The following is an 18,830-nucleotide window of genomic DNA, read 5'->3' as shown; positions in this document are numbered from 1 at the left end:
GTGTATTTTTGTTTTTTCCAGAATAATAAAGTGCACCTTTACTCCAGAAACCTTGAAAATTGAAGTCTATATTTATTTATCGTATTAAGCCTTTTAAGTGATCTGTCATAATATCATGAAATGACTGATCGATCAATGTCATCACTGACCAACTCCACAAAAAAAAAAAACATTACAGCTGCAGTGTTTCCCACATACACATTTGGCCCAATTGGATTTTGGCCACTACTGTAATAACGTTCAATGTTGCACAGAAATCTGCTTGGCTGCTTGTGTGATCCTTATGTGAGTCTGTTAATTGATACCAGTACTGATTGCAATACTCCAACGTGAGCTCTTCGAATTTTAATTTTTCTGTTCACACAAACTTCCACAGTGACAGTGTGATACTCTTGAAATACTGCATATACAGACAAGTTTGTGCTCTAAACTGCCATGTCGGAGCATAAACACAGGCTGTATCATGAAACACTTTATTTGGGATGTGACAATCGCTGTGTAATTCCAAACAATCATCCCCGTCATAACAGTTATGGCTGCCATAATTGTCTATATTACCAAACAGCAGACACCAACAATGATTATCAAGCTGGTGAGTAGAAAAATAAAAATTCTAAAAATTACAAAAACTATTTTACATTATTATTTTATATTATATATATATATATATATATATATATATATATATATATATATATATATATATATATATATATATATGTATAGAGTGCGAGAGAGAGAGAGAGAGAGAGAGAGAGAGAGAGAGAGAGAGAGAGAGAGAGAGAGAGAGAGAGACAGACAGACAGACAGACAGACAGACAGACATACAGGCAGAGAAAAGAGGCCAGCGATGTTTTTTTTGTTAAAGCCCTGATTATAAAATGACACGTGGCTCATCTCATAGATGAATGGATGGATATTTGATGTTTGTTCAATGGTTTTTAATGAACGAAGCCAAACACAAACACTGCATGGCTGTCATATGATTTTTGACACCTTATTCTGGTTTGCCTTCTTCATTTTCCTTTTCATCTTCTTTACGGCAGCCGCGAACACCATTTATCTCCATTTTTCCACACTGTGTGCATTAATAACCGACCCAGTTTCTCCCACTGGCCACAATGGAAAGTGAGATTCTACCGAGTTAAGCCATTTGGACCGACTCGTTAGAACATAATGCCAGTAATTTGTCTCCAGATTATGTATATTTTCAATACATTCATACATTTATAAAAATAAAAAATAAATCAAATTTTGGGCAATTTATGGTCTAAAGAAAAAGTTGTCGTGAACATCCTTAGTAAAAACTGCCATTGTATTTAACTCTTTCTGGTATTGTTGGGAAGCCTAAAAACTGGATCCATGGATTAGTGTCATGATTTGTAATATTTGTATGCATTTCTGTTGTTCAGCTCCATATTTTTCACATTGGGGAAAAAAATGTCTCAACTGTTTCCTTTCTCTTAAGAAAATGCTCCAGTAGAAGTGTTTGTTCCATCTTCCATTGCTTTGACCTAAATTGGAACACTTTCCAACTTAAAACACACATCGGTATTCTGTATGTTTATCAGGACGAGACTTTTGGGCCATACTGCCCAGCCCTAAACAATAGGTGGGCATAGTAATGGGAAATGAGTCATTAAGGTGATAGGTAACAAAAACTAATAAAGAAAGTAATTCCGTTGGAATGATTCAAGATTCAAGACATATACACACACACACTCACACACATGGAAGTCAGGTATGCCACAGGACAATCTGCATTCTGTTTAATTGCTATTCATTATGATCCCTGCACATAGCTGTTGATTGGCATTCCGTTTGAGGCTCAACATCAATGCTGGGTTTGTTTTGTCTGAGTGTGGCTGGTTCATTTATATCTCTAATGACTTTGCTCGCTCTTCACACATGATAGAAATATCAGAGCTGTCATTGTCTGAACTCATTCTTGCTGTTTCTACTCTCTAATCTTGAATCTTATTCTCATCAAGCCATGCCGGATGTCTGTTAGATCCATTCGTATCCAGCACGTGTACTAATCACAATCACTTCTTATCAACTCATCGTCTGCATCTTCCTCCTAACCTTGACCTCTGTGATCATGGCAAATCTTCCTCTGATATGAAGTAACTGCTAACAAGGATTAGCACAGAGTCTTGTTCCTTTCTGGCCATATTTTCCTCAAAAACAACATAGTTCAAAATAGTTTACTGGATTCCTTTAATCATTTCCAATGCGCTGGAGATTTCTTAACACAAATGCATTTAATACCATCTCCCAAGAAGTGCATCTTTATTTGATAACACATATATTGATCGGACTGAGTGAGTCTGTGTCTGCTCATCATTTTCTGTGTTTTTGTTTTTGAAAGATGAAAGCATTCCTTGCTTTCACACCTGTCAACGCTTTTTTCTATGAATGCGTCACGGTTGTTTCAGTCCAAATTCCAAAATAGTAGCCCATTGTGTTTTTAACGAGCAGAGTATTATGTGTAGAGTGCAAGAGAGGTTCTTGATTGTATTGTACATCTTTGGGACCTCCAAAGTTGCACCAGCAAGCAGGCATATAAACTAGGGATGCACCGAAAATTCGGCCACCAAAAAGTTTCGGCCAAAAATGACCCAAAAGTGCATTTTTGGTTTTTGGCCGAAAGACCTAAATCACAGAAACAACACGGCCGAAACTTGTGATGACGTGAGCAAACAGCGCAGCCAGCACGCGGGAAAACGGGATAAGAGCCAGCATGTCTGCGGTGTGGACTGATTTCACTATCTCAGAGAAAGACCCACGGATAGCGATTTGCAAAACATGCAATGCTGAAAATAAATGCTATATAAATAAAATATAAATATATAAATACATATAAATAATATAATATAAGATAATAATATTAATATTATAAAGATAATGTTAATATAATATAATATATATAAATATAAATATATAAATATAAATAATATAATATATATATTATATTATTATAAATAAATCCATAAATGCTGTGGTTCTAATAACTGACATAATCATTTCTTTCGGTGTTTCGGTTTTCGGCCTTGGTTTCCTCATTTTTGGTTTTCGGTTTCGGCCAAGAATTTTTATTTCGGTGCATCCCTAATATAAACACCTTTACAAAGCTGACAAGTCATTCGGGCAGCGTCTGATATCATGTCTGTAAGCATAACCTTTCAAAAAAATGTCCTAGAAAACACGGAGTTAAAAAAAAGCAATTTTCAAATCAAGGCCTGCTGTTCCTTGGCATGAACTCACTTTTGACCTTTCTCCTCCACAGCTGATGAACAGCAAAATTTGAACCAAGACAGACCTTTTCTCTACTCATTGACAAATATTAAATGCTGCCACACACGCAGGCACGCACGCACACATACACGCACGCACGCACGCACACATACACACACGCACGCACGCATGCATATGCACGCACACACACACACATATGCACACACACACACAGGTCTGGGGTTCATTAAAATGTGATAGAGGCTGGAGCTGACTCAGCTTCCTTTTAATTAAAAGTGTCAAACAATCCATGTGGCACCATCAAACATGCATAAATGTATTTTCATACCCATCTTAATTCATCTTTCCTTCCCATCAACTCGAGACTGACATTCTCATAATCAATTTCCCTTTATTCATCCCACAGACATGATTGGCCATTTGGCTTCATTATTCTTGAAGTCTTCACACTCCATACTGCTCAATCACCGAGCCTTTCTGCTGTCACAGACTGGGGAGGAAGGTGGGGAAGGGAATGCTTGACCTCTAATGCAAAGAAGTAGATATGGATTCAGGATCAGGTCCCTTCTTTGCTTCTAGGGCTTTTAAGATTTGTGCAAATGTGCCATAATTCATGAATAGGTGCTAACAGACAAGCTTGCACCATCGTAAGAGTATGACAGATGGTTTGCTGTTAGTGGCAAAAATGATTAATGTAATCAGATTCAGTGTAACATCTGCCAATAACAAAGCAACCAAATCTGTTATTGGTTGTGTTTTCAAAAATTCAAACAGTTTCCAGGTGCTGCTAGCGATCACTAATTTGAGCAATCACTGTCCCTCAGTTTGGCTTTTACGTAATTGTGCTTCAGTGATTCTAGCTAACTAGAAATCACAAAGCTGGTCCTAGCTAATAAGGGTTTATTCGCATCACTAATAGGAACAAAAGAGAACCCCACTTTCTACTTTTGGCCACGACACAGTAATCCTGGTTAAGGCAAGCCATTTAAAATTCAAAAGAAAAATAGAACAAAAATTGCATGTTTTTTTTCCTCGCTGCACGCTGCACGCCATTCATTACTTCAAGCCATTCTCTCCAGTATGTTTATTTCTCAGTCAGGCATCAGCTGTGAGCTTTATTAATTCCTTGTGACCTCCATCTTTACCTTTTTATTTTTGATGCACATTGAAGATCTGCGGCCTTGAGAGACTTGCTTTCTACACCTGCTTACACTGCAAACGCAAGGATGGCTGTAATCCAGTGACTGCTTGAGAGGAACGTCAGATTCCTACTTTTTTGTGGCAGTGATGAAAAAAAACATTTACACGAACTATTCTGTTTGTGATATGCATATTCCATAGGCCGTTATCTCGATATTGGTATTTGTTCGATAAATTGTGCAGCCCTACAAGTATCGAAGTTCACATTTGTTTAGCAAGTCTCCCTGTAAATATATTTATAGATCATTTTGAATGGTACCATTTCACCTGACAAAAATGAAAAATGTAAGCCATGTTTTTATAGTCTGCAGACATCTTCACTGCTGTAATTTAAAATAAATACATTTTAAATAGTCTTTTGAGTGGGAGGTTTTGGGAAGAAACAGTATACTGAAAGGTTGACTTTCTCCTCAAGCTAATCCACTCTGACTACACTACCCAGAGGGCAATTGGTTTACCTGCCAGCATTCTCACAGGAAGATCTTTGACTTTTCATGCAGTATTCATAACAAGCCTGGAGGGCTCAACAATTATTTACAATTCACAAACAACCCAACAGTTTGTCTATTAAAACACAAGTGTACATCAGGGACACGTCTCGCTGCAGACGCTTACAAAATGACATCGTGGGGAAGTCAAGGCAGTGAATGCTACCAGGAAGAGATTTTTGTGTCAATCTCCCGCAATGGCCTTCTCTCTTTTGCATCCTATCACTCTCAGGAGCATGTGAGCTGCAGTGGCAGAAAACTCGTGAATTATTGAAGCAGACAAGACAGCTCTCACACCCGCACAGCCTGACACACACAAATAGTAAGTGTATCCGTGTTCTCAGGGGAGGGGAGGTTCGATAATGACCAATTCAGTCTGACATGATTTTAGAGACCATAAACATCAAAGTGAAAGGGTGAAAGACAGAGAGAGCGGAATTCTTGTCAGTGATCGACAAGAGACAGTGACAAGTGTGAAAAAGAGAAATAGATGACCCGTGATTCATTTCACACTCAGGTTCGGCAAAACCGCTTTCAGAAGTGAGCAAAGCTGAAGAACACTCTTGGAAAAATAAATTCACTCAATAAGTGATAGACATTACACAATTTAATCCCATTAACCATCTACTGTTTGGATACTCTTGCAGGGATTCTAATGGGCAAAAGCAGTATACTAGATGGCATGACGCTAAGCAGAAGTCGACCTATACCAACATAATATGCAGCACAATAAAGCGCAAGATAACACCTCATTCATTATATGATGGAGAGAGGATGACAATACTTGCGTAGAGCGTGGCCGAGACTGATTGCACGAAACCGAGGGGGAATAGAATGATTATTGTGCAGAACAAAATGAACAGCACTGATCAATCACACTGTGATCTACTTTAATTTAATGTTGCACGGCACGCATTAGTGTTGCATATGCGTTTTGCTAGGGGATGTTTCCGAGCAAACACTATATGTCAAATCAGCAGCTATTAAAACGTTTGATGGAGATACATTCTGGGACACCTACAACGGGTGGAAATTTAAAAACCTACAGAGTTGATCCCTTTCTAAATAAGAATTGCCAATTGTGTGCAATTGATTGTTAAGTAATTGTGTCTTCAATCAACTGAGACAAAAATTGGCTTTGCTACGTGGCTTCAATCATTTCATAGAGGTGCTGTTGATTCAGTCTTGTCAAGTGTAAAGGTTAAGAAAAATATGAAATCAACAATAAGAAGCTGAACTAATTTTATGCTGAACTCTTCTACGGTATCCCATGCAGGCAGCATTATTCTGATCAATGTGAAAACAGAATATTGTGAGATTCTCTCATGACATTAAAACTTTAGGAAAACAAAATTGTCAAGGTCATTGTCTGCCAAGCATTTTATCAAAGTCCTCACTCCTATTATCATTATACTTTTAAAGGTTTGGGGAGTACAACAAGTCGTAATCATCTTCATTATCACAGTCCAACTAACTACATAAAGATAAATCTACTTTGTAGTTCAATACAGTGTTTCATCAAGTACCGGTATCAATATCACACGATGTGTTTTAGCCGGCAAAATAAAGTGACGCTTTAATTTCCAGTAATTGGGCAAACAGAAAGAGTCGCAAATAAAAAGCTCCTCTGAAATGGATATGGATGTGTTGGGCCACATAGTTACAGACGCATCTTGACGAGGCCAGTACAAATGTACAAATCTAAATCGATCAAGCCTTCTTAGCACATCAAGCTTTCTTTGTGCGTCAGGTTAAATCCTTCCCCTAAGGACAGGTTTAACACGATAAATAAATATTCAAGTCTGAATGTGTACTCTGCCACATTCACAGCAACTTAACTTATTTAGAAATTTCCTTTTCATATGGGATGGTGCATGCACATTTTGAGCGAGCATCCTTGATCGGTTTCATTCATTGACGCATATGTATGTACCCACTCCTTGCATTTTGGAGTGGGAGCTTATCTATTCATTCAGTTATAAATAATATTACGTACATATGGTGGCAAAACACAAAACCACGAGGTGTCCAACTGTCAAGGCATCTCTAGCGGATAATGCAAAAAATAATTGACAGTGCGGGTAAACGTGAGTGGATCACTCTGATCACTAGTAATATAACAGGTAGGTTGTATTTAAATATCACTCTTATCATTGCCATCACGCCGAAAAACTCACCTTGCTAGTTTACTTAAACCCTGACCTTTTACATTTTAATCATTCAGTTGTGGTCTACATGAAGTGCAACAGCAATGCTTTTGTCTGAATTATTTGTTGCTATAGTATCATTGGCCCCTCTTTTACCCCTGTCCTAAGGGGCGTCTGAGAGCAAGTAGTTTTGGTGCAGTCTGTTTAAATGCAAATAAGATGCTTCCCAACCCGCCCCCTCCATGCCGCAATGTGTGCGCCTCCACTCTGGTCGGACATAGTTGAAGTTTGTTAGCAGAGGTCCAATTATTTTGCGGCGCACAAACTTTTTTGATTGATTAAAAGACGTCGACAGCAGAAGACTTGTACATCCAACCGTACATGTTCGAGCCAAATCAGACCCAGAGCGAGAGCAACAGTGAAGACGCCCAACCTGCAAAACTGTGATTTTAGATGAAAGTATCACAATGGTGTGTTATCACTATTCACTTGACCCGAGGAATAAAGATGGCGGATTTGCGAAACCGTTTGGCCACACCCATTACCTTGTCTGTGACGTAATTGTTCGAAATACGTAATAGGTAATGGATAAAATTGAACAGATTAAAAAATATCCCCCAAAAGGATTATAAAAGTATCTCTGCAGCAGCTGGAGGGATTAGATTAAGTTTTTCTACAATCCTGGAGACTCCAAGTGCACAATAAAATGTATAGAAAAGTTCAAAAAGTGGATTTTTCATGATATGACTACTTTAATTACAGTCAATGGTCTATTTGGTCACTAATGTTACAATTCATAATCAAAAATTGCTGGGTTTCCTTTCTTCATCCTTTTACCAGTAGTCTGTTGCAATTATTTGTGGTTGTGATAACTAATTTTAAATATAATATTGATTACAATGTGAAAGCCACCAAATTAAATGCATATAGTTTCTCTATGTGAAGGTGTAAGAAAGATGCTCGACAAAGGTGCATCTATTTTTCCAGGTCAAAGTGTATCAAAAGGAGTCTTCCGATAAGGAAAAATCCTTGAAACTGCAGTAAGGTTTATGGAGTGGAGTATGTTTCCTCCATCATGGTAATTTTTTTAAACAAAACCAAATCAGAAATCATGCCCTGAAAACAATCAGCTGTCAGGCAGGAGCCAGGCTCAACTTGATTCCAAACCCCCACAGAAGTAGGGAATTTTTTTTAGGAGAAGCCATGACAAAGCGGACTGAAAGACAACAAAGAATTTATGGTGGATTGCATTCTGCTGCCATGCTCTTTTTGTTCATCTGCTCAATCCGCACAGTATGCATGGACGTGACATGAAAGCTTCTCACACTCGCTTCTCCTTTCCATTCACTTTCTCGCTTTCCAAACGAAGCTGGCAAACCTTCGTTTTGTCTCTCTTGCTCACAAATTTATCTTCACCGTAGGAGACGGTGACCCTAGCCTGGCCTCTGACCAAACTGCCTTCCATTCTCTTAGCGTGTTGCTGCATTTCACACTCTTATTGATTACATTGTGGCTCACGTCAGGATAACCGAATCCTATAATTTATCTGATCAATCTCGTTGGAAGCCTAAGGGTGTGCGTGCCTGGGTCCGTGTGTGTGTGTGTTGTGGAACACATGCAGAGACAGCAGCTGGAGAGACACATGCACATGCCGAGCCAGTCCTTGTAAAATGGGATCAACAGGGACACTGCGCAATATTTACCCAATTCTCCACTGAAGATTGGATGTGCAATTTCTCATTTGCGATCGATAGCTCGACGAGGGACGTTGAGGGTGGGCACACATAAGGGGGCGGAAGCAATGAGAGAGGGGGTTTATTTTGAAGGGCAGTCTTTCATTAGGAATTAGTGGAGTATAAAACGAGAGGGTAAGGAAGAGCTGCGTGAGAGTGGAGATGAAATACTATGTGTGGAAAAAAATGGAAGCAGCTTAACAGGACAAAAAGAAACGGTGGACAGCATGGGTTGGAGATAAGAGAGAGTGACAGGTGTTCAGCCAAGACTTGGCTTAATTGAAGGAAATGACTAAGAGGTGTTTCCTCAGAGGGGGCTATGCTTGTGAAGGTGACTCACAGGTTCGATAAAGCAGCTTCTCTCAATCGCACCCAGGCCCTCCCCTCTTGCTGTGAAACTGGAACACACAGGGGTGCCCATACGGATAGGACAGAAATTGACATTTAAAAGCAGAAGCAGCAAATGCCTTCCCAGTACAGTGTTTTGGATCGAGTATGACTAATAAATGTGAATAATATGTATAAAAGATAACAACCTTGAAAAAATACCTGGAACAGAAAGTACATTGGTCCTATACAACTCTCAAATCTCAACAAAAATACGGTCTAAAAGTCACACAGAAAATAATAAATAATAAAAATTTAAAAAATGGCCGCACGTTTTAGCATTAACACATTCATGCTTTCTGTGTTCTGCGAGTGGCTGTCCACAATGTCAGCTGGGATAGGCTCCAGCTCACTCATGACCCTTTTGAGGACAAGCGCTAAAGAGGATGGATGGATGGATGGATGGATGGATGGATGGATGGATGGATGGATGGATGGATGGATGGATGGATGGATGGATGGATGGATGGATGGATGGATTTGACAAGTGGAACAAGATTATTTGACTGGAACGCCTTAGTATTCCAATGACCACCGCTTAATTGCGATGATTCATATTCGTATTAGATGATTAAAATTGGTGGTTTCAATCACTGAGCTGAATCAAGCATTCAAACCAATTATTTTGAAAAAACAAAGAAGATTCATCAGCATCGGAACTCCAGACAACACACCAGTGCCTCCTTGTGTTATGTTTACGCACGTTTGGGTCCGACCCTCAGTCAAAATGTGCTGATGGAGAGGGTAACAGCAAGTTGAAGCAAAACTCAGTCCAACAAAGCGCTGCATACTAATTTGACTAAAGTCCCTGCAGCAATCCTCATAAAAAAATAAAGTGGTGATTGTGACCGAGTGGATATTATGTTGGCAGTGGCAACAAAGTAGCTGTGATTTGGCCAATTAGCCCAAATGTAGAAAGCAAACAAGGGTTTTAGAAACTTCACTGCATACGTAGTTTCCACAAACATAAAATGAAACACTAACAATTAGAGATGCACCGATCCGACTTTTTCAGTTCCGATACCGATACCGATGCCGTGGCTTTGCGTATCGGTCGATACCCGATACCGATCCGATATTATGGTTGACTTAACAAGCTACGTAACTCTACATGTGGAACAGAAAAGACCAAAGGCAATGGCATCAGGCAGACTACACAGTTCTTTGCTCTAAATTAGGGGTGTCCAAACTAACGGTCCAGTTTTTATTGGCCCGCAGCAAATTCTGAAAACATAATTGAATATGGCCCGCACAAGAAGCTTGAGCTCAGCTTCTCAGTTTCCACACTAGATGGAGCCCGCCACACAAAGCGTTTGACGTCCCATTAACACCCCCCCCGGAAGAGAAGCGAACACGCAGCGTTTGACAACCGATTAGCATCCGCATTTTATTATTATTATTACTATTCTTGAATATTTTTTTGCTACTGACTAACGTCTGCTCCAGATGGCATTTTATTTATTAGTTTCGTAGTGAAAAACTAGAGGGAACATTTACTCTAAGTCCACTATGTGTAGTATGCCCCTAAAATGTTTTACTCGTGCCTATAAATTTTAAGGTTAGGAGCCACTGTGCTCCGAGTGAAAATTTTAAATTAAAATTAAAAACAATAAAATTGTCTGGAGGTCTGCTGTTACACACCCTCATAATAACTGGGATTGTGTCCAAAATATTCTAATCACACTCAAAATCAACACAAATTGGAGTCAGAAGACACTGTTCAATTGTTTTAGTTGGCTTTTCCAGACTTGTTTTCTTTCTTTGTAACAGAAGCCCGTTTTTGTACTAAAACTAATTGCTATTTCAAAGTCTTCATAATTTCTTCCACTTTGTGTAAGGCCTCTGTTACAGCTAAGGGACAGTTTTTATATATGATAAAAAAAGCCAGCATTTTGTGTTGACTTTTTACAGCCACAGTATGTGACTTTGTTTGATATGTTGCTCCAACTGCAATGTTCAACTGATTTTCTCTTCTGTCTTACAGATGATGGTGGAAGCATCGTGAAAACATGATGGGCTTGACATAACTGTCACAGACCTCTCGATTCAATCGAAAAGCACCTGTCTTCCAAGATGTTGTTTTGCGTAGTTATACTGCTTGTCCAATGCATCGCTCATCTGTATTCATTGACTGCAATGGGAATTATACCTTTAAATGTACGTAGGTTCAAAATGAAACCAGGGAAGGAAGATGAAATTAGTATTTGAGCAGAAGATAAAGAGCTTAAAGCAAACATTTTTGAACCGTAAATGCAAATAAAGTCTCGCAATATTTAGATTTTTTTTCCACTACATTGCAGCTAGACTATGTAGAACAGGGGTCACCAAACTACGGCCCGCGGGCCGGACACGGCCCGCGGGACCGTTTAATCCGGCCCGCCAACCCTGAACAAATTGTATTAAACTTTTTTTTTTTGTCATTTTGCCTGCAATGACTGCGTTTCCCCAGTAGATGGGGAAGCGCTCGCCTGCGCATTTACTACCGGAAGCCGTGTCAGAAAGCTCGGCGCACACTCACAAGTGCGTGTACGGACATGGCGCACTCGCGCTCTATTTGTATCAGTCCCGAATTTAGAGCGTGGGCTGTGACGACAGCATTCTTGTAATTTGCGCGCTGAGCTTTCAGATGCAGTTTTGCGCTTAAGCCACCCACAAACCTTCCCCTGGAATCCTTCCGTTAAAATGTCGCCCAAGGAAAAGCACGGTGATCACAGTGCCGAGCGTTTAAAAGAGCCAATTTGGCTCGACGTACGCGACGTGACGTTCAGCCACATGAACGTCAACATCTACCCGTCACAGATCGAGGTAAACGGACCAACACCTCGGATCTCGCGTAAGAATTGCCACAACAAATTTTACTCCAGACTATGACGCACTATCAAACTTTAACAAAAAAGACAGCGGTGTCTACAAGCCTACTGGAACCTACAAAAGGATTATAAGGAAGGAACACAAGAACTTTAAGAGACTGCGTGTCAGAGAGGTTCTGCTCTGACAACTGAGCTGAACTTTTATCTGTTAAGATTGTGCATGGCACAACAGAAAGTTAATGTTCCATGGTTTTTTTTCTATGAAGAACCCAGAGAGAGTTATTTAGTTATTTATTTCCTGTTTTTTCTGTGAAGAACTCAGAGAGGGTTTAGTTATTATTTATTTCATTAATAGTGTTATTTGTTTCCTGACTTTTTTTCTGTAAAGAACCTGGAAAGGGTTATTAAATAACCGTTATTTGGTTATGTGTGGCTTTCTGGAAAACAATAAATTTTTTAAGCTCCCCTACGATCGTCACACTTTTTCTGTTACAAACTGCCACCGGCCCGCCATCAGAGAAGGGAAAGGTTATGTGGCCCTCACAGGAAAAAGTTTGGGGACCCCTGATGTAGAATATAAATAACCGGATGAATGAATAAAAACGTTTTGTGTTTTTTTAAGCTAAACCACCTAGCTCTGCCTATTTTGGTGAGTCCCCTGCCAACAAATGGACACTCATGCATATGCAGGGTGGGACCAAGTAGCTCATCAGCAGGGATGTAGAGTGGAACATGGCAGGCAGGGCAGAGCAGAAAAGAGGGGGCAAAACAAAGGAGGGCAGGGCAGATAGGAACCAGACAGTGTCATGGTTGAGGAAGCAAGGGGTCATTCTCTGCTCCAAAGACAAGAAGGAAAATGTGAAAACGAAAGGCACACAGAGGAAATAATCTGGAGTTCATGACTTCAAGAGAAATGAGCGGAGGATGAAATAGGGCTGATTGACACACATCAAGAAAGATCTATTCCTGTAAATGTCAGAATGACAAACAAAAGGGGTTTTGATTGAAATGAAAACAACTTGATGACGAAGTAATAACAAACTACTGTTGTATTTGTGTGGAAAATGTATTGATTCTCTAGTGCACATTGATGTCACTGTAAACCATTCTGAAAAGAAAAATTGATTTTAATAATTGATTAATAAATAGCGAAATGTGCAATTGAAGTGCATACCATTGACAATAGATTGGCCTTGGGTAACTGGAGTCGCTCTAGTACTTGAGCAGAATACAAAGACACAGGAACTGGATTGAAATAATGCTAAATGAGCTGGTTTAAAATGCAACATTCTACAACTAATCCATGCTAATCCATGCTGTCGTTAATAATCGTTAATAATCTTTTGTGTTTAATCACGAGACATTTGCAAACGTCTACTTTTACTTTGGAAACCAAAAGCCGCATCATTAACTGAATCAGTTTCAAACGGTTTGGTGAGTGCATTAGTCCCTCTGGTGTGATTTTGTTTAATTATAGTTATTTTATCACTAAACAATACAGAGGAAACAGTAAATGGAGGAAAATAGTTTTCTTTTATGCAGCTATCCACCCATCCATCCATTCATCCATCCATCCATCCAGCCATCTATCTTTTTAGTTCAGACATCTCGCAGTTCAGTGCATCCAAAAGACACATACATATGCTAAAACATATAATAAGTACAGTACATAAATAGGAATGACCACATAAGGCAGACAGACAGTAAACTAGAGGCATTGATATTCAGTAATAGTATTGAATCGCAGCCCTCTGAAGCATCGTCAAATTGAGAGGTATTGAGAGATAAATGCAAAACTATCTTGAATAGCCATTCAGGGAAGTATAAAATAATAGCCCGTTGATCATGTAAGAGTAGTGTAGTGCAAACTCTTGAAATTATGTCTAGAGGGTTTGCACACAGGCTCGTTGATGAACTGGTTAGCACGTCCGCCTCACAGTTAGGAGGGTGCGGGTTCGATTCCACCTCCGACCCTCCCCGTGTGGAGTTTGCATGTCCTCCCCGTGCCCGCGTGGGTTTTCTCCCGGCACTCCATTTACCTCCCACATCCCAAAAACATGCTTGGTAGGCCGATTGAGCACTCTAAATTGCCTTTGGGTGTGAGTGCGAGTGTGAATTGTTGTGCATCCCTGTGTGATTGGCTGGCAACCAATTCAGGGTGTCCTCCGCCTACTGCTCGATGACCGCTGGGATAGGCTCAAGCACGCCTGCGACCCCCGAGGGGACAAAGCGGTACAGAAAATGGAGGGATGGGTTTACACACATGCAGCCTTGTGGATGAATGACAAGCACGCCTGCCTCACAAGCTTCCTTTATGGAGTTTGTGTTGTCCCCTGCCTGCTAACGTTTTCCCCAGGAACTCTTGTTTCTTCCCACATTCCAAAAACATGCACGTGACGGTCGTTGAAGACTCCAAATTGTCATTGAGCGTGATTGTGAGTGTGAAAGGTTGTTTTGCGATAGGCTGGTGACCAGTTTGGGATGCACTCCACCTCTCGCCCAAAATCAGCTGGGACAGGCTCTAGTACACTCTAACCCTCGTGAGAATAAGCGTTGTAGAATAAGAATGGCTGGGTTAGCACGCTTGCAAGTTAATCATCAAAATGTAGTGAACTAGCTTGGGTATTTATAGTCTGTACTTTGTCTTCTGTGGAGAACAAGTTGAGATTGCAGTCCATGCATTTTGACCATTACATTTGCACTGCAATTAAACTGCACCACTTCTTGTTGCTGAGCCATAAATTGTCTACCTTTTAGAAAGACCTAACTGCTCCTCAACACAAATGGTCTCTTTTCACAGGGCTGTCTTTTTGTCAAAAGAACACAAGGCACCATGATAGAGGTTTCCTTTATGCGGGGAGAAGGCAACACAAAATGATACACAGGTAAGCATGTCTGCATCTGCTGAATGTGGTGTGTCGAACCATAACATAAACAGGTCACAGCTTCTCACATCTTTCATAGACTATCCCCACCATTACTACCCTCCACCCTCCGCAGACAGTTTGCAGATAATGAATTTCAGTCACATATGTAGAGCATTTAAATACACACACACACACACACACATACACATAAGTGAAAGGCTCCTCAATGAACGTAAGACGAAGTCTCATCCTCACATCACAGCTCAACTGGATGAGGACGAACAGCTCTAATAAGGCCAAAGGTAGCTTACGCTTTGCTGAAATCTCTTGAGAAAAGGGTAGCAGGCTGTATGCTGTTACTACTGAAGCATCATGCATAATAAGGGAAGACATTATTCTGCTGACACCAATTATTGCACAGCTGGTAAGACTAGAGAGGGTTTCCATTATTATTGCAGTCTGGGAATGTTGAATTAAAAAAATATATGGCGTTCATTTATTGGTTAAAGCTTATAAATGACGGAATGAAATTGTACACCTATCCTTGCATCTGTTGCCACGAAGAGTCAACAATATCTGCTAACGTTAGTTTTTCAGATTTTATATTAATGCTTAAAAGGTGCGTATTGGCACTCCTAGTCGAAGTTATGTTAACTCAAACAAAGACAATGATGTGTTGTATTATACCGTATTGGCCCGAATATAAGACGGTGTTTTTTGCATTGAAATAAGACTGAAAGTGGGGATCGTCTTACATTCGGGGTCTAGACATTATACCCATTCACAACGCAAGATGGCGCAAGATATCTTTAAAGCGATTGCTGAACTCAACTCCCCAGGCCAAAGCGAACCCCTGTCACAAAGAAGAAAAATAAAAATAGCAGTAGCACGAAGAAAAAAAATAAAGAAGAGCGGTAAGAAAGAAAAGAGAAGAAAACAAGAGAAGAGTGACAGTAGTGACGTAGTGGCAATCTGGAGAAAAGTGGGTCTCTCGAATATATTGTTATAATCATTTGTTTCAGATGTACTGTAATTATTTTCTGCATAAAAATTAAATTTGGTGTTCAAAAAGTCTTTTTTCCGAACTTGAGTCTTGTCGTTTTATAATCAGGGTCCTCTTATATTTGCGCCAATACGGTACTTGTGACTTTTGAAACTGTTCATTTTATAAACGTTTTACAGTCAGGAACTAGAAATCAAAACATTGGCTGCAAATTGCCATCAACTGCAGGTAATTTCAAGCAAAAGAAAAACTACTGGTAGTATCTGTGTTTGATTTCGGTGACTATACTCACGAAATGAGCAATCTGGTATCGGTCTTAAAAGTAACTGCTATTGAACATCCCTAACAAAAAGTCCAAGCGTCAAACTACATTGAAGTAAAGTTCTTTGATGCTGAAAAGTGGTCTGATGGCACACATATGGTACAGGGTTTATGAAGGACATAGTGGGACGCATCCCCCCCCCCCCCCCCCTCCACACACACACACACACACACACACACACACACACACAATCTAATTACTTGTCCCTTTTGGTGAGATTTAGAAGCTCCCAAGTAACTCACATCTCTATATCTGTTCCAGGATCTGTCCTTGGAGTGTTGGCCGACGGTACTCAGCCCTTTGTCGTTGGCGGTGCCAGACACCGCAGAGTGTGTGCTCAGCATTAGAGCCACAACAGCGAGCAGATAGAAGAACATCTTCTGGAAACCAAAGGATTAAAGAAAAGGACATAATAAGATGCACTAAAGTGTTGAGTGGTGAAAAAGAGGGAGTTGAGCCCGAGCATTCAAGTGGGATACAACACTTTTCACACAAACACACGCACAGTGGCATATATCGCTCCAAATGTCACGGTGGAATATAAACGTCGCAGATGAAGCAAGCGCTTCTTATTTTGGGAGGATGGCGCGTGTCATCATATTTGTGCTCTATTTTTAAATCGGATTACAAACAACGTAGAGTTGTGGCGTTAAAGCGATCAGCTCACCTTGCTCGGCTACTTTAGACTCCAAATATTTTTTTTTTTTAACAATCTCGACAATTCATTCGCTTTTTTTCTATCGGCTTCTCTAAGCCCAAATCGAACAATGTGCGACTCTTCACTGTTGTTGGTACATTATGCAAACAAAAGCCCGCAAAATAAAGCTTCACTTACCTGCGATCGTTCGGTGGTGTCACAATCCCAACCCAGGTCGAAATAAGTCCAAGTTGCGACCGCACCTGTGCAATGCAAACACCTCTGTCACACTGCAGGCTACAAGAAGAGTGAATGGACTTGCTGGAGGTTTCTCCTCCTGTCACCGCCCCCCTCGCTCTCTCTCTCCTTGCTTTATCATCCTCCACCTACCTCTCTCTACCATTCTCTCTCGCTTTCTGCCCACCCTTGGAGTGAAGCAGTGGGGTACAATGAATGGGGGCCCAAGGAAAAGCCAATCATAGGGCCCTCCTTAGCCGCACTTATATACGTATTGGCCCGAATATAAGACGACCCTGATTATAAGACAACCCCCACTTTTTCAAGACTCAAGTTTGGAGAAAAATGACTTTTTGAACACCAAATTTAATTTCTAAACAGAAAATGATTACAGTACATCTGAAACAAATGATTATAACAATATATTCGAGAGAAAAAGCACGTTATTTTGCCTTATTCAAATTATGCAGAAACTGTCTATCACATCTTAATATATGAATATATGTAAACTAAAGTGCAATCACATTTGTGAATGAATGGCTTCTGGTTTTTGAAATGTAAATAAACCTACTCTTTCTCCATTTTCCATTATCTCTTCTCTTATTTTCTTCTCTTTTCTTTCTTACCGGTGTTTAATTACAAAGAGTCTCTTGTTATAAAACTCCTCGCAAGATGAATGCAGCCCTACTTTGTTACAGGCAACGTGCAAACTATGTCTTCGTTGACATATTCATATTTTTGGAGGCAACGGGACTAAAACCTAAGACGCAAGAGGTGCTTTATGATGTTTTGTGAGTTATTGCCATATTTAGCTGAATTGAAATACTGCCGTGATTAATTATGACGCAAGACCTGAGCAACTGCAATGTCATTTTCAGTCGACGGCAAGTGGCAGAATAGCTGACCCTGAGATGTATGAAAACAGGTGTATATTTCCAGTTTATGTCATATTCCACAAACAAAACATTAAACAGAACACTGTGTTTTAAATATTTGAGCTGCACAGAACATATTATTCATCCATCCATCCATCCATCCATCCATCTTCTTCCGCTTATCCGGCGGGGTCGGGTCGCGGGGGCAGCAGCTTCAGGAGGGACTCCCAGACTTCCCTCTCCCCAGCCACTTCATCTAGCTCATCCCGGGGGATCCCAAGGCGTTCCCAGGCCAGCTGAGAGACATAGTCTCTCCAGCGCGTCCTGGGTCGTCCCCGGGGTCTCCTACCAGTGGGACATGCCCGGAACACTTCCCCAGGGAGGCGTCCAGGAGGCATCCTGATGATATGCCCGAGCCACCTCATCTGGCTCCTCTCAACGTGGAGGAGCAGCGACTCTACTCCGAGTCTCTCCCGGATGACCGAACTTCTCACCCTATCTCTAAGGGAGAAAACTCCTGCGCAGAAAACTCATTTCGGCCGCTTGTATCCGGGATCTCGTTCTTTCGGTCACGACCCATAGCTCGTGACCATAGACATATTATTACAAAGAAAAATTAGGGTGGACATCAAGGTCAAAGGTTGCCCTTCTCATTAGGTCTTATAGTAGAAATGTAACATTTATTTTTCTATTAGTGGATCTCCAGTCCATTGCTGTGCAACACATTCATGAATAGCTGCAGTGAAAAAATAACATTTCTCATTAGGTGTTGTAGTAGAAATGTAAAAATATTTATTTCTATTAATGAATCTACAGTCCATTGCTGTGCGACACATTCCTGAATAGCTGCATTGAAAAAATAACAT

The 18,830-nt window shown here is 40.4% G+C and overlaps 1 protein-coding gene across 2 annotated transcripts in view; it reads right to left on the bottom strand.

The window, feature by feature from the left end:
• Positions 1–17,186, bottom strand: part of spock1 (SPARC (osteonectin), cwcv and kazal like domains proteoglycan 1) — a 60,969-nt gene extending 43,783 nt beyond the window's left edge. Inside the window, exons 1-2 of one of the 2 annotated variants that reach the window (XM_061289380.1) lie at positions 17,051–17,186; positions 16,458–16,595 (exon numbers count right to left, since the gene is read on the bottom strand). In XM_061289380.1, the coding sequence (XP_061145364.1) occupies positions 16,458–16,592 (135 nt within the window). In that variant the 5' untranslated portion in view covers positions 16,593–16,595; positions 17,051–17,186. The remainder of the gene's footprint in view (positions 1–16,457; positions 16,596–17,050) is intronic. The other variant, XM_061289389.1, reaches the window with a different exon arrangement.
• Between the last annotated feature and the right edge of the window lie 1,644 nt (positions 17,187–18,830).

This window comes from Syngnathus typhle, linkage group LG1 (genome assembly GCF_033458585.1).
Source record: "Syngnathus typhle isolate RoL2023-S1 ecotype Sweden linkage group LG1, RoL_Styp_1.0, whole genome shotgun sequence".
Lineage (NCBI taxonomy): Eukaryota > Metazoa > Chordata > Actinopteri > Syngnathiformes > Syngnathidae > Syngnathus > Syngnathus typhle.
The sequence above is the reverse complement of the archived record's forward strand: the minus strand, read 5'-3'. Positions and strand labels throughout refer to the sequence as shown.